Here is a 15,100-nt window from a genome sequence, read left to right as displayed (position 1 = left end):
GAACCGTCTCTGCCTTTGGGGGCAATCTGGTAACTGGTTATTCTGGAAATGGGAGGAGAAGATCTCAGCACCTCAGGATGACCTGAAGTCCTGTTCAAGACCCTGGAAAGCTCTTCTACCCAGTAGGAGTGTGCTGGAAAGTCCCTCACTGCCAGGCAGTGAGTACTTGTGCGAGTGCTGAAGTATTTGGAAGGCAGGGGAGAGAAGGGTGTGCAAGGAGCAGATGGTGGGGAAGGCACCGTGATGGGCCAGGGAGTGGTGGAGATGTAGGGACCAGAGGAGGGGCAGTGAGGGCTTTATGTAACTATTTATTGAACAGATCAGAGACTTTGTACCTCTCTCACCCAGAGGCTGTAGACTGAGGTCTCCAGCTCTAATAGAGTCTGGTACACAGTCCTAATTTTTTCCAGATAATAACCTATGGATCTTCTGTGCATGTAGATGATAAACAGTGACTATATGTCTGATTGGATATTTGGTTTATAAGCTCCAGCAACCCACTGCCGGCAGATGAGAAATAATCAGAAAATGTAGCATTTGCAAAATGTAACAATTGAAGAAAGCAAAATCCTGGAGATAAATCATAATATAACTATGCTGTTAAGAATTGGAGCTGCTTGGGTTTTTTATTTTAAAAGAAAGTACTTGTGGCCAATGGATCATAACAGATCTGATGAAGAAGGATTTCTGAAAGAAATAACTGCAGCTGCATTATTTAGGTTTGGCTGCCATAGTGAATGACGTTAGTAATTGTTTTCTATTTCTGAACATGCAGGAGACTTAGACCACCATTGCAGTTCTTACGAAACCCATTTCTTTCCGTTTGTTCATTAGTAAATATTAGCTCATGAATGCTGATAAATATCTCTCCTTTTCAGTCATCTGATTCGCTACTTGCAAAATGCCAGTTTACATTGTGGAATTGCAGCAATTCCAACAATGTTATCATCCAAGTGCAAGCAGTCAGTGAATTTTTAGAGGCTGTCTCAGACTGGCCTGTGCATGGGGGAGCCTGCTCTTATCCCCTGCTAATAAATGCTTCATCTTTGCCTGTAATTGTGGCAGAATGGGAATGGTGCTTAGGAGCCTGGCTGTGAGATTACAGCAAATGGCTGCAACCTATGTTTAATGTAGTGACACTAATGAATTCTGAGAATTAATTTTCAGCTAAGAAAGCATGATGGAAGATACTAGAATTTCAAATTAGGTAATGGATTGACTTTCATCAAGGCAAACGTGCAACATTTGTTTCCTTTTCAATCTCTACTTACTTAGCCTTCCCATTATTTTAGATCCAAAAAAAAGCAGACCAAATACGATCGTATTTTTATTGTACCTTACACAAAACCCATCTTGCAGTAGATTTTTGGTCAATGTAAGGCAGTCTCAGTACTTCTTTTTAGTAATTTTCACAGGCCAAGCAAATTGGCTTAATTTGCAGGTGCAGCACATTTGTTGGTTTTGTATGTAGTTGCAGCATGGTTGATAATTTGACAGTGCCTAAGCTAACTGTCAAATTGGTCTTAAACAAATGCTCAGATGAGCACCTGAAGATATTTTAGTTTTCTCAGAAGCAAATCCTTCAGTGATAGAACTTATCAATACTGTTTTTTACATGCACAACACACACACACTGATTTTTGCTGGCTACATTGAGTACTTTCTGATAAGTGACATTACAAAAACTGTTTTGTTAGTATACTCTTCCTCTTTGAAATGTTAATATTGCTGGATTTTTGTGTAGTACTTCTTAATATTTTTTTCTTGCCTTTACATGGAATTCCTCTCCTGACTGAACGCACTGGCAACTTTGGACTCATGCGCTCATATGATTAACCTTTTCACACATTATAATTCTGTTTCAGGGTGCAGGTCAGTAGAAAACATGATGATAATGCTCACTGTCATGCAGGCTTTAGCACTGTAAGAGTTGATACTCTGTACTAAATTATTTTTTCTGAAGAAGAGTGTAGTGCCAGTACTGCTACTAGTGTGGGAGGTGATACCTTACTGAACACCTGCAGTGACACTGGCAGTCTGATACATCATTTTTCACTAGCACATAGGTGGTGGACCAAGAATTGTCATTTTACAGGTAATATTGACCAAGAACAGCTGCACACATTCATTGTGACACTAAAAAAGCAACAAAGTTGAAATTACATGCAGAGCATGCAGATATACCTCTGACTATTAATAGGTCTTTTCTACATAGAAGAGAATTAGAACAAAAGGAATATGCACCAAGAGGAGGAACATAAGGACTGTCTTTTCAGTGTCACATGACATCTCTCTGCATTCCACTGCAGCAGGCCTGGTGATACTCCAAATTGTCGCTGAATGTGTGAGTATGCACTTAAGGCCACAGTACCTACTGTGACTAAGCTGCAAGCTGCTTACTGGCACTTGAAAAATAATGAGTATTTCTAGAAGTGACTGTGTCAACACTTCTGCTGTTTCAGCACAAGAGGAGAGTGTATATGCTGTACACACTTCAGTTTCCTATGGCCTGCCTCGTCTTTCTGCTGCTGTGTCCTAACGTGCTAGCAACTTGCCATTTGACTTGAGGGATTAAGCCAACTTCAGTGGAGACGTGCATTCTCCTGTCAGCCTCTTTCCCTGAACTGGAGTAGAAGTAGTCACACAAGAAGTTACAGATGTGAATTTAAGCAGCAGTCCCTCCCATGCGTGACTGTTAGCTCTTTGCTTTGCTGTGGCATCCCACTCGCCATCTGAAAGGGCTTTGATCTCCTGACATAGGCACAAACTTGACACAACAGTAGGTGTGCTCTGTCTGAACTCGAGACAGACTGATCACAGAATCACCATGCGGATGTGTCTTATGTCATTAGCTTGGTCATCTTATGAATCTGTAAAATTTTACTTGTGTTTCGACTGAAGTCCTAAGTGACCACAAATTGCAAAAATGTCCTGCTTCCACAGATTGAAGGCTGCATATGGATAAAATTCCATATAAACTTTGATAGTTGCAGCATGCATGCAAAGTGAATAGTCATCAGGAGATTGGCAGGAGTATGCAACAGGAGCAAAGCTAAGGTAGATTTCAGGACTGCCTCCCTGACAGAACTTAATTATGCTCATTAAAACACCTGCCAGACCTAAACTGCTAGCATTTCAGGCACATAATAGAGAAGATATGAACTTCTTTTCCTAAAATATTTTCCTTCTGTCTCTTCTTGCTGGGCTTCCTTAATGAAAGCGTCATCCTGGACATTTGAGTGTTTCACCTAGGGCTCATCTATACTGAAAAATTTCTCTTGCAACTCCATAGAATGTTTTTGGAAGTACCTTGTTCCAGAGCTCAGAATAAAATTCACACTACTAACTACATACTACTAAGTAAAAGATTTGTATGTTCTTTGCACTTCTGGTAAACACAAGCTCTTCTGTCTGGACCTGTGTGATTTCTTGAAGAGAAACCATTTAAACTATTAACGTTTTTATTATCTGAAAAGCAGCTGCTGTGACATTAGGGCATGTTGTAATAGGACAAGGGAGAATGGTTTTAAACTAAAAGAGGGTAGATTCAGACTAGAAAAAAGAGAAGACATTTTTATGATGAGGATGGTAAAACACTGGAACAGGTTGTCCAGAGAGGTGGTGGAGTCTCCATCCCTGGAGACATTCAAGGTCGGATTTGATGGGGCTCTGAGCAACCTGATCTAGTTAAGGATGTCCCTGCTCACTGCACGGAGGTTGGACTAGATGACTTTTAAAGGTCCCTTCCAATCCAAATCATTCTGTGGTTCTACAATACATCTTCACTTGGATTCAATTATATTACTGAAAATTTCCTGATATATTAAAATTTAACAAGAACAATATAATATTTATAGCGTTAATAATATAAATCTGCAGCTATTGTTAGAATGCTAAAAATCACATGAGCGTATGAACCTTTCAGACTGAAATGTCCACTTCAGATACTTGCCATTAATCTGTGAATTTGTATACTGAACAGGTTTTTTTATTGTTCTGCCTTTCTGATTAATGTTACCTTTCTTTTCAAATGTTTTTTTTGCTTTTTCTCAGGAAACATATAAATTTACCAGGATTGGCATGGACAATATGGGTGTATTGACTTTTAGAAACCATGGATCACAGAAGGAAAAGGGATGGGGGGACTTGTCAGAAGCTGTTGAAGGCTAATGATGGATCTCTTCATGGCGGGGAAGGGCTAGTATTTATAGCCTTGCATTCAGAGGGGTGGAGATAAAGCAGGTTCTGTTACTTCAGTCTTTCTATCAGAAAGCTACAGTTCTAGCCTATACCTAAAAAGAAAACGGGTATAAAACTGGTAGGATGCTTTACAGACTGTCTTTTCTGGGCTAGATGTACCAAGAAGAAGTTGGGAAAATGGTTTTCAGGAACCTAAAGTACTAGTTATGTGCAAAGATATATCAGGATCAGACTTTAGGCTTCAGTAAAGTATTTGAGGTGAGGCTAAACTTTAATCATTTGCTAATGTGTTTGGTAGTATTTGAAATCGATTATATTGTGTTTGATTTTTATATATGTGGTATAAATTTCAAATTGTTACTGATACTGCTAAAATACAAATTACTCTGAAGGATATTGCAGTTTCATTGAACTTTCTGCTAAAAAGTTCAGTGAACTTGTGTTACTGATGAAGTTATGTATATATGATATGTGATATATATGTGATATATAATGAAGTTATTTGTGATATTTGGCCCTGCTAAGGAGGTACTTTAGGTGTATTGCTTAATATCAGCAAATATGAGATGTCGTTGTAAAGTACGTAGTATGAATGCATCTCATCACGTAAATCCATCTTGGGCTGTAATTCACTGAAATGATAGGTACCAAAAGGGAGATATGCACTGAATTGCAACATTTCTTTTTCACATTCTTAAATAATATCAATATTTTAATTTGAGCAGGACAAACAGAGTACTTTATGTTAAAGAATTAGAGGGTACTTTAAAGCAGTCTAATCCTGTTAGATCATTCCTCTGTTTGGACTATATTATTTCAGCTTTGTTGTACAGAAGAGAATTCAGCTTTAATGATGGCTTCTTCAATTTTAAATCTCAATTATATACATTAGCATGATACTTCATTTTATGCTGATTTAATAAGATGTAACACTGCTCATTACTAAATCACCTGTTCCTATCATAGACAGAACTTTGGTACCCTGGCTACCATTCGGTTCTGTCTCATTCACTTATCTTCCAGTCTATATTACATAGATCTGGAGAATTTTCTACAATTCTTATGCTAACATTTACTATTGCAATATAGAAGAGCTATCCGAAACATTCATGTAAAAAAAGCAATACAACTCTATCCAACTGTTTTGACTGCTGGTGTATCACAGCTTTCACCTGTGATATTTAGTGGCCTATGTTCTACAGCTCCTAGTCAAATTCACATCGGAGAGTAGGTAGAAAATTAAAGTGGATTAAGTATTGTCTATTCACCTTAGGTTTAATGTATATTGACTATACAGCACTTACAAGCTACAATGCCATTTTTTTCATAGTAAACTAATTACAGTTAAAAAGAGATTAAATAAGCTCACATTCATAGCCTTTGTACTAGTATACTTGTAGGGTGAGTTCACTTAGTCAAGTATTTTATGCCAGATTTATTCTAATGTACTGAGAAACTCAAATTTGTTGAAAAAGAAACTATTGTTCACTAACAGCCGCACGGTAAGCCAACCTAAATCACACTGTAATGAAATAACTTTATTGCCTGAGACTGCTGTTTCTCTGTCACAGGTGTCTTATCAAGGATTTTGAAAAGCGTCCTTCAGTCACCCATCTTTTGGAGCATCCATTTATTAAACAAGTACATGGTAAAGATATGTCTCTGCAAAAACAACTGGCTGAGCTGATCCAAGAACAGCAGCGGCTAGGTTCCATAGCCAAAACAAGGTACCGTACAACATCCGTGCTGTCATTCTCCTTCCCCACACTAATCCTAGAAGCACAAGTTGAAACTTCGAAGGCACAGACATTCACTGTTTCAAATGATCACATTAGTGCATGGACTGGCAGTATTAGTAGCATTAGGTGCTGCATGCCATGTGAATGCAAGAGACGTGTTTTCCCGTTTCAAGCTAATTTGATCAGCCGTAATGCAACCTTCTCCCTAGTCCTTTTTCTCCCACTGAACTCTATTCTACATATATTCACTTTTGGCTCAGCCAAAAGTGCTAATAATTCCAGAATGTTCTGGCTTGTGGAAATACATATTGGCATGATGAAAAATTATATCATAATTTAGTAGCAGATCCTTAATAATACAGTTGTGAATAGTGAAGTGACAAAATTAAGAGCAACACTTTAAAGCTTGCTGTTTGATCAGGTGCTATTAGTAAGAAGGTTATTCAGTACTTAAAGTAATTGTTTTGTCTGTAGTTAATAGTAACTGCTATTTTTATTCAGCCTAGTAATTAATTCTAAAATGTGCTTTTAAGCACAATGTTTATCAGCATCAGTGGGTTTTTTTACTTTTGAAGGCTAATTGTAAGTATGTCTCAGTTTAGTAGTTGTCCAGAGGGTGGCAGAATCTCACTGTTTCAAAAGAGAATTAAATGCAAATGAACGCACTTGCCCAAATGCAGCAATCATTCTCTAATATGAAATTGTCTAGAGTAAGACAAGCTCTGACCCATTACTATAAACAAACACCTACTAACGTTGATGAAGAAAATTAGACGTCATGATTCATAAGTCATAAACATGTATATACTTACATTCCATGAGACCCTGTAGTTTAAGTGCTAAAAGCCCCAGCAAAAATGTACAAGTTAAAATGAAGGAGTAGCTGTAAGTACAGTTTCAAGGTGAAGTTGACTTCTGTGGATTTGGTGGGATTTTTTTCCTTACCTGAAAAAATATACCAGGAACTGCTTATTGTGGGTGAGGGAGTTATGCCGGTGTTACAGTAGAAGTTTCTGCTTCATCTAGCTGCCTAAGCAGATCTCCTCCATGTAACACCTCACTGGCCCAAAAGGTATCAGAGTTTTCCCAGCTGTTGACCAAAGAGAAGATATAGACAGAGTGAAATGATCCTTGTGCCAAAAGGAGCTCTGAAGTGAATTTTTCATGGTATTCCAATACATTCTTCTGGGGTCTATCTCCATAATGCGGAGTGAGAACTCCAGACCAAGACAGCACTTCTTTCCTTAAGCCTTTCCAGATATTAACTGGGAATCCTGTGACAGACAAACTTCCGCACCTTATACTTAGGCATGACTGGAAGGTAAGTGGGATTTTGCCTCCCAGCACCCGCAGTATGAACAAGTGCTCCCTTAAAGGAGTTTAATTCCTTGTCCATCCTGTCACCACCGAACCCATCTTAAATATTATGTTTGCCGAGGATGATTATTTGCAACTTGTGTGCAGTCGCACCTGCAGAATGCAGAGGGTTTAGTCGTAATCTTATCCTTGCTATTAGTCTAGGTTCTATTATTGTCCCTGATGTTCCCAAATTTACTTGGGCAACGAGTCCTAAGTTCTCTGTCCCAGGTTGTTATCTGACCAATTAAAAGCCCCTAAAAACTCTCTTAATGTGTTTATAAAATATTTTTCAATAAAGAATCTGGCATGCAGAAGAACACATAACCAGATGGTACTGAAAAGAAATTTACTGACATTCATTTGTGATGATCTGTAGAAGTGATTTGAATGTATAGTCACCACTTTAAAGGAAATAGGCCAATTAAAACCCATGTTGAGTAAAACATCACTAGATATATGTGCATACTTTTTTCTGTTTGGTGATGTGCCCATGACAGGTACAGTGAAATGTGCATTAGTTCCCTGGTGTTCAGAGGTAAAGAAAAGTAGATGCCCTTCTTTAGTAGTACAGCAACATTACAGGTCAATCATTTAAAAATGAGTGAAAGAAAATTTTCTCAGAGTACAGGTTGAAAATTTCCAGAAATTGGAAAAATCATCAGGATGCTGGTGTTAGTAGCACTTTGACTGCAAGGGAGCCCGTGATGTCACTGATCAGGAGGTATTAGGGTTCTGTCTCATTTGAAAGTCTTCCAGCATCACTGCTTTGCATTTGCGTCTCTTGTTTCTTTACTAACTCAGCACCTGTGGGTTCTTGTAATAGAATTCTCTTTCCAGTTGAGCCATGCCCGTTTTGCCTGTTTCGGGGCCATCTCTTAGGGTCATTGTGCCCGACAGCAAGCTTGCAAACTAGAAAGTCAGTACAACTGATTTTGAGGGTACGATGATGTGGAGACCTTCTCCAGCAGTTCACTGCTACTGAAAAGAACTGACTTCTTTCTCTGATTTTCCCACAGCTCCCAGGAACAAACTTGTAATGCTGTTTTTGTTGCATCTCTAGTGATTGTCAGAACCTTCTGAACTTGAACTTCTAAAGTAAGAGAAAAAAAAATAAGCCAGCAGAAGCAGACAGACAATTTTCTATTCTGTTAGTGATTGCAGAGGGATAGCTCAAGTGTTGTAGCCGAAGTAAAGGAGGGAATACTTCACCAGGAATAAGGGGGAGTGAGTTAGAAAGAAGCAAGCTCCCTTCTTTGGGCAGGATCGTCTGGGTCAACTTCTGAGGTGACAGACCGAAACATCTCCTTAATTCAATGTCTTCCATTGTTTCATTTATAAATGTCTTTGCGTGTGGTATAGCTAGACTTACCTTCAGCACAGTTCTTCATACAGCTGAACTGAATGCGCACTTCATTGTCATTGCTGAGCTCAAAGTAGCCTGCTAACGCATGGATTTATTGCCATCATCTGTTTATTGCTGACAAACCGATTGTCACTTTGCCATGAGAAGAGCTTTATACTCTATTATTTCCTTTAGGTTAGCAATTAGTAATAAAAAGAAAATGACATTAACAGCTACCCCTGCTTTTTTTACTAAAAAAGGTGCTCTTTGAAACTTTACTACTGCCTTTATTTTTGTCTGAATTATTTTTGTCTGAATTATTTTTGTCAGAAATGCAGGTGTCTCCTATCCTTATGCAGATAAGTGTTTTCAGTTTCAGAGAACCCAACCAGGATATGCCTCTTTCCACACTTGTAATGAGGAAGAAAGTGCTTTTTTCATCCGTTGCCATCTTTTAGGCTGAAATCCTTGAGTTTTGCCGTGGTCTTGAGTGAAGCTGAAATTTCAGCATCAGCACGCCACTCCTGCATTACCTGATTCTTATACTCTCCTGGGGAAAAATGCTGTAAGAAAGTCCATTGTCATGGCTGCATAAGGATGAGCTCTGGATATTATCTTTTTCTCTTTTCCACATCCCTTTTTTAAGCTACTAGTTAACTACGTGTGTGTTTTGTATGGCTTCTAATGATACTAGGGCACAAATTGTACTTTTCAGCAACAGCAGGTCAAGGGATAGGGCTGAGGCAGCCACCAAATGCTGACAGATACTCTCTAACCCCTTTTCTTTCCCAGTTGCCATAAAAGCAGTTATATGAAATTTAATTTTAAGAAGTGTATTCAGTGTTAAATAGTCCACTAGTTCTATAAAAGTTCTTTAATCCTTAGAAAATAGAGGTTAGTACATCAGAATGTTGCTTCACATTAATATTCCAGCAATGCTGGATTTTTCTTTCCCATCTGTTCTAAAGTCAAATAGATCATTCCTTTTTAACGCGTGAGTACTGATTTGTAGTTCATCTTGGGAGCCAGAGCACTCTTATTCCCATCAATATATAGCTGCCTCATGGCAGGAAGCATTTCTTAAAATCAGAAAGGATGCTGCCACAAGGTCTTACTCAGGGTTTTATTTTTGGTTGGTTGGTTGTTTTTGTTTTCTTTTTTTTATGGGTTTGGTTTTTTTTTTTTACTTTACCAATCCTGTACTCACAGAAGTACTATGAAGTGCTTTTGGGTTCTTTGGATAGTGTTCTCGTGCATAATAACATTGTAAGAACAAGAAATGTAATTAATTTCTGGACTTGTACCTTCATGGAGAAAAGTAGGAGTACAAGTTAGAGTAAGATGTGGACAACAGAACACAAACATTTGTCACAAATGTTTTTTTATAAAAAAGCTTTTGGTACAGTAATAACTGAATGTTGATAAAGACTTTGTGACTAATTCTGTATTCTGTACCTAAAGCAGAGTACACAAGTCAATAGTAATCTTGCTGTATTTCAGAGATAAGTTCTTCAGGATAGAGATCCATGCAATTTCATGTCGGTAAAATACCAAGAATGTTTGGGCACCTTGTGAATTATAATACGAAAACATGGCAGAGGTTTGTGCCTTATTTCTCATTCTCTCTCTGAGTCACTGTGTAGCCTCATATCACTTACCCTCAATATTTCTCTGTTCATCCACTTACAATTGGATATTAATAGCTTTATTTAAAATATTATACGTACAAAAAGTAGATAGCATTTTGTCTGAGGCAAGAACTTTGTTTTTTACTTCTTCTATAAAGCTCTACTGTAAACCTGGTAACTGTAAACTGTTAATGAAGTGAAACGTGTAATGCCCAAAGCATTAGCCACTTTTTTCCTTCCCTCTTTCTGCCCTCAAGTCTGGGAAGACTCTGGGCAAAGACACGTTACAGATTATGGGTATCGTTAATTCTCACTTGACGGTGAACTTTTGCTCTGTTTGTGTAGATTATATTTTTGTTAAACAGTGTTTGAGGGTGTTTAGTAATCCATTAAGGGAAATTGTAAGAGAGACCTGCTCACTTTACAAATATGCTTTTTGATCTCTTGAACTTGTTTGTGTGGTCAGTTGCTTTTTTGATTCATAGCACAAGAGATTCCAACGTGCAGGCTGATTGCCAGCCTACTGAAGGAAGAAGTCAGAAGGGATTTAATCTGTTTCCTGATATTCTGAGTTGTTAAATGACTCTGTCTACGTTAGCAAAATGTACTGCAAAAAGTGGATGTGTTCTCTGGAGTTGGTTTGTAAACGTTAAATATTATGCCTGGTTTTGTGTCCTTGTCAGGACTTAATCTAAGCCTGGCAAAGCTGGCAGCTGGTTCAGTGTTGGAAAAGTCTAAAAGTATATGTCAAAACTTCCAAAGTCCTTTAAGCTAGGCAGGATCTCAAGTTCCATAAATAATCTTTAAAAACACTACAGAGCTTGTCATTCAGACATTTAAATGGGAAGCTCAAATTTGGAACCCAAATATTCTGTCTATTGTCCCAGCACTTCCTTACATAAATTTTGATGATAAAATTTTGCATCCTTTAGGAAGATTTTCTCAAAAGACTAAACTTTCAATTTTATTCAATTAAAAAAAGTTTTAGCAGCTTATGAGTAGAGATAATGGAAAAATGAAGGATTTTTGATATCTAACTGAAGGTTTGAAAAGTACTAACCATCAGCAAAAGTGAATAAAAAAAAGGTTCAGGCTTTTTATTCCCCCTTTGAATGTACAGCTGCTAAGATATAATATTTTTATGAGCAATCTTTAAAAAAACAGGTTGCTCTATCCAGCATAGCATGCAGGAGAAAATCTAAAAAAGCCAAGTCACGGCAACATGTGAGATGGAGAAATTCAAATGTAGTAGCAGATCTATTAACTGCCTTTTGACTGGAGGAAAATACACTATTAAAAGACTAGAGTTGAAAACAGGGAAGAGTCTTCACAGAATGTATTCTAAAAATTTTGTCCTGAGTAATATTCCTATAAGCCGTCTTTCAAAATTTTAGATACTGTGGAACCGTGTGTAGTAGTTTAGCTGTTCTTTAGGGGGAGTTAATGTGGGGCAGCTGTATAAAATATATTAGATAAGTCCATAATAATTTTAAGGTAACAAAAATATTTAATAATCACCACTTACCATCTACATTTATTTTGTTAGCCCTGTCTATCAAATGGCACAGTAGCAGAAATTGAAGAAAAAATGGTCTCCTGTGTTTCCTTAAGTGATTAGTAACTCCTGGCCTGAAAATTCAATAATTAACTTGATGTTTGAGAGTTAATGTTGATCAAGTATCAAATGCTTTTGGTTATATGTTTTCAAGTGGCAGTTTTCTGGTTATCAGCAGCTTTGAAGAGGTCAGCTGCAGATGTGGCTCATTCTTCTCTTGGATATTTTCCTATAGGCTTGGTAGCTTATGTTCTTCTCTGTAAATAGGCTTCTTCGTAGGAGTCGACCAGAAGAGGTCTGCTACCAACCTCTGGTTTCAGTTTTTAAAGAATTAAAAAACTTCAGCATTTGCATGGATATGGTTTTAAACAAGTTTACCATAGGCAGTGGAGTTCGGAGTTTACTGGTTTGGGTCACGTTGGGTCAGGCTGCTACTGCTGGTCACCGTTTAGAAGTTTGTTTACGTAATGGGGAACAGACAGTTGTGAAACCTTGCATTTTGAAGGATAAAATGCCAATCTGTACATCAAACCTGAAGAAGCCTACAGGGGAAAAAAAAAAGAGAGATCTAGCCATCTAAGAATTTGAGAAGGACAGGTATGTTCAGGCTGCCTTGTCAGATGTTAGGACGAAACAACAGTGGCTTGGCAGGTTCTCCCTTATTGTTAGCCAGCTGTGTTACAGCAGCAGTCCATGCGAGAAAGTCATTCCCACAGGCAGATATCTAGCTTCTCTGCCAGCTCACATTTAGTTTTGAAAGCAGTTAACCGCAAGGAACTTGATTGCATCCAGCCGGTTATTTCCCTTGGACTCAGATAATAACAGAAACGGAACCAGAAATAGTCCTCTGATGCTATACACAATGTAATTTAGTGCAATTCTTCTAGCCTTCATCTATATGAATACTAGGTGAATGAGTTTAAAAGTTTGTGGGGTTTGATTTTTTTTTTTTTAAATCACAAAGTTGCTGTGACCCCTGAAAGTGATCCTTGGTCTCATTATAGCGTATGTGGTTTTACAAGAGATTGCATAGATTTTCGTTATAGCTGCAGCATTTATATTGTAATTCAGGTGGTGTTGATGTTTCTATTATGACCTTGCTTCAGTGAATTACTCCAGGCTGAAACTGGATGTACAGGAGCAAAATTCACTCTTTGCAGTGCACAGGAAATAGTGTGTCTTCTTCTGTGTGGCAGTAGCACACTCTCCACTCTTTTTTCTTTCTGAATGTGTTATTTTTCTTGTAAGTCTCAATATGAGTGCAGTTCATTGTAAAATTGGCAATAATATGAGGAAGAACAAGTACAGGAACAGTTTTTCCTATGTGAGTTCTAGAAAAAACAAACAGTAAATTGAAATGCTTAACTGCACTAAGAGGCCAAAGAAAAGGAGTTTCTAAAAGAATGTTAGGAGCGGAGGTGAGAGAGATCAGAGGGGAAGCTTCCCAATGAAAACAAAATTCTTGGGCTATGCTATTTTCTTGCTTGGGCTGGACCTGCCAGCAAGTTGGCTTTTCCATCTAGACATCTATGTCATCAGTCTAGCTCTTCCTTCCCCATCATCAGCTTCAGCAGAGTCATGGGAGCATATAGCTATTTACAGTGCACTGTTATTACTATGGATGATGTCTTGTACAAAAATAGGTTATTTTCTTTCAAATTTTTGCTTCCAGACAAGTGGAACAAGCGAATCCTTCCCACCCTCTTTATGAAATTGCTTGAGGGAAAAAGGCTTCTCACCCTTTGCTTGTCCTCTGAAACAGAAGAAAACTCTTGTCCTTCCTGCTGTTACTGCCTGATAAAGAGACAAAGGGAAGGTGCTTGGGAGGATAGAACCTTTTTCAACAGACAGTGCTGTTCACTGTATTTCTGGAATAATTCACTAAAATTCTGGAATAAAGCTAATGCTGCTCTTCAGGTTTGATAAGGTTATGTACCTGGAGTGATTGGTCCTTTATGCCACTTCTTTTGTCCGTGAAGACCATCATCCAGATGATGATTCAGAATATTACTGGAACCTCAAGGCAAATAACCTAACACCTTGGATTTTCCTTTTTCTTAGAATTTGTACATATGGTGTCATCAGGAAGGAAGGGTAATTGAAAAAAATGGCTGATAATTCTACTTCTTATGCAAAAAATATACCAACAATTATTTCCCCAATTAAGAATGTTTCCTTCTGCATTTAGAGATTGTTTTTATTTAGTACTTTAAAAGCAGATTTTATTTCTAATATAAAACAGTGGAAATAATTAAAGGTTACTGTCTGTTATTATTCCTTCCCACTCTGTCAAAGTATCTGCAGGACATAGGGTCAGTAGAAAACTGATGAGGCCAGCAGGAGATTTGAAGCTAAGGTGATGTTATGCTCCTAATATCCTCTTCCTAATCGTATACTTAGGAAAATCAGTTGAGCACAGTAAAATATATTCACAAAGGCCTATATGTTTTACTTACATTTGACTAAGACCCATCTCCTCAGTTAGTTGTTTACGTAGTATTAAAAAAACCCTTTCCAATAAAAAGAATTGATTCGTTTATCACTTAAGAAGAACAAACAGCAGGAGTTTTAATACACAATCAGATAACAGATTAGTTTACAAAGCCATTCTGCAATTAAAGATACTTAGGTTTGAATGTGGCCTCTTCCCCCTTCTCCCTGCACCTCTCGTAGATACATCTGTACTTGCAGCTTGTTGCAATTTAATATTGTGACTATGATGGTTTGCTCCAGGAAGAAGCAGCTTCACAGATGGGTTATATTAAATGTAATGTGTAGCCATTGCTTTGTTAATTATGTCTCCATGAAGTAAAGCAACAGTTAAAATATTTGCTTAATTTGTGGACTGAGGGCTGCTCCCATCTCTAAATGATTTACATTGTTTACAACAGCATTTTTCTCTTCAGTGAAGTAAGAGGTTGAATTCTGGTTTGAAAGTGAAACAATTAGAAAGAACAAGAAGTACATTAGACCACTTATATGCATTCCTCCTCCTTTGAGGAGCTGGCTTGTCAGCAAAGTGTAATGTTCTTGCATATAGTGACTGCTAAAAAAGTCAAAAAGAATCCATAACCCACCACTTTACCAAAGATCTGAAAATGGAAAATTTAATTGAATGGAGCTTTGAACAGATTTACTGGAAATAATACCCTCTGTATCAATTTTCTTTCATAGCTTCTTATTTGTGTTTTCCTTCTTTCATTTCTTCATATGTACATTGAGCAAACTACCACCTCTGGGAATGTAGAATGTAAAACATAAGTGGGATTGTTAGCAA

The 15,100-nt window shown here is 37.7% G+C and overlaps 1 protein-coding gene across 1 annotated transcript in view; it reads left to right on the top strand.

Moving 5' to 3' along the window:
* The window catches only part of MYO3B (myosin IIIB), an 88,610-nt gene that overhangs the window by 58,630 nt on the left and 14,880 nt on the right, over nt 1–15,100 (top strand). The window contains exon 9 of the mRNA XM_009877614.1: nt 5,772–5,927. Within this exon, the coding sequence (XP_009875916.1) occupies nt 5,772–5,927 (156 nt within the window). The remainder of the gene's footprint in view (nt 1–5,771; nt 5,928–15,100) is intronic.

This window comes from Apaloderma vittatum, unplaced genomic scaffold (assembly GCF_000703405.1).
Source record: "Apaloderma vittatum isolate BGI_N311 unplaced genomic scaffold, ASM70340v1 scaffold10701, whole genome shotgun sequence".
Taxonomy (NCBI): domain Eukaryota; kingdom Metazoa; phylum Chordata; class Aves; order Trogoniformes; family Trogonidae; genus Apaloderma; species Apaloderma vittatum.
Note: the sequence above shows the minus strand (reverse complement) of the source record. Positions and strands in the feature narration are given on the sequence as shown.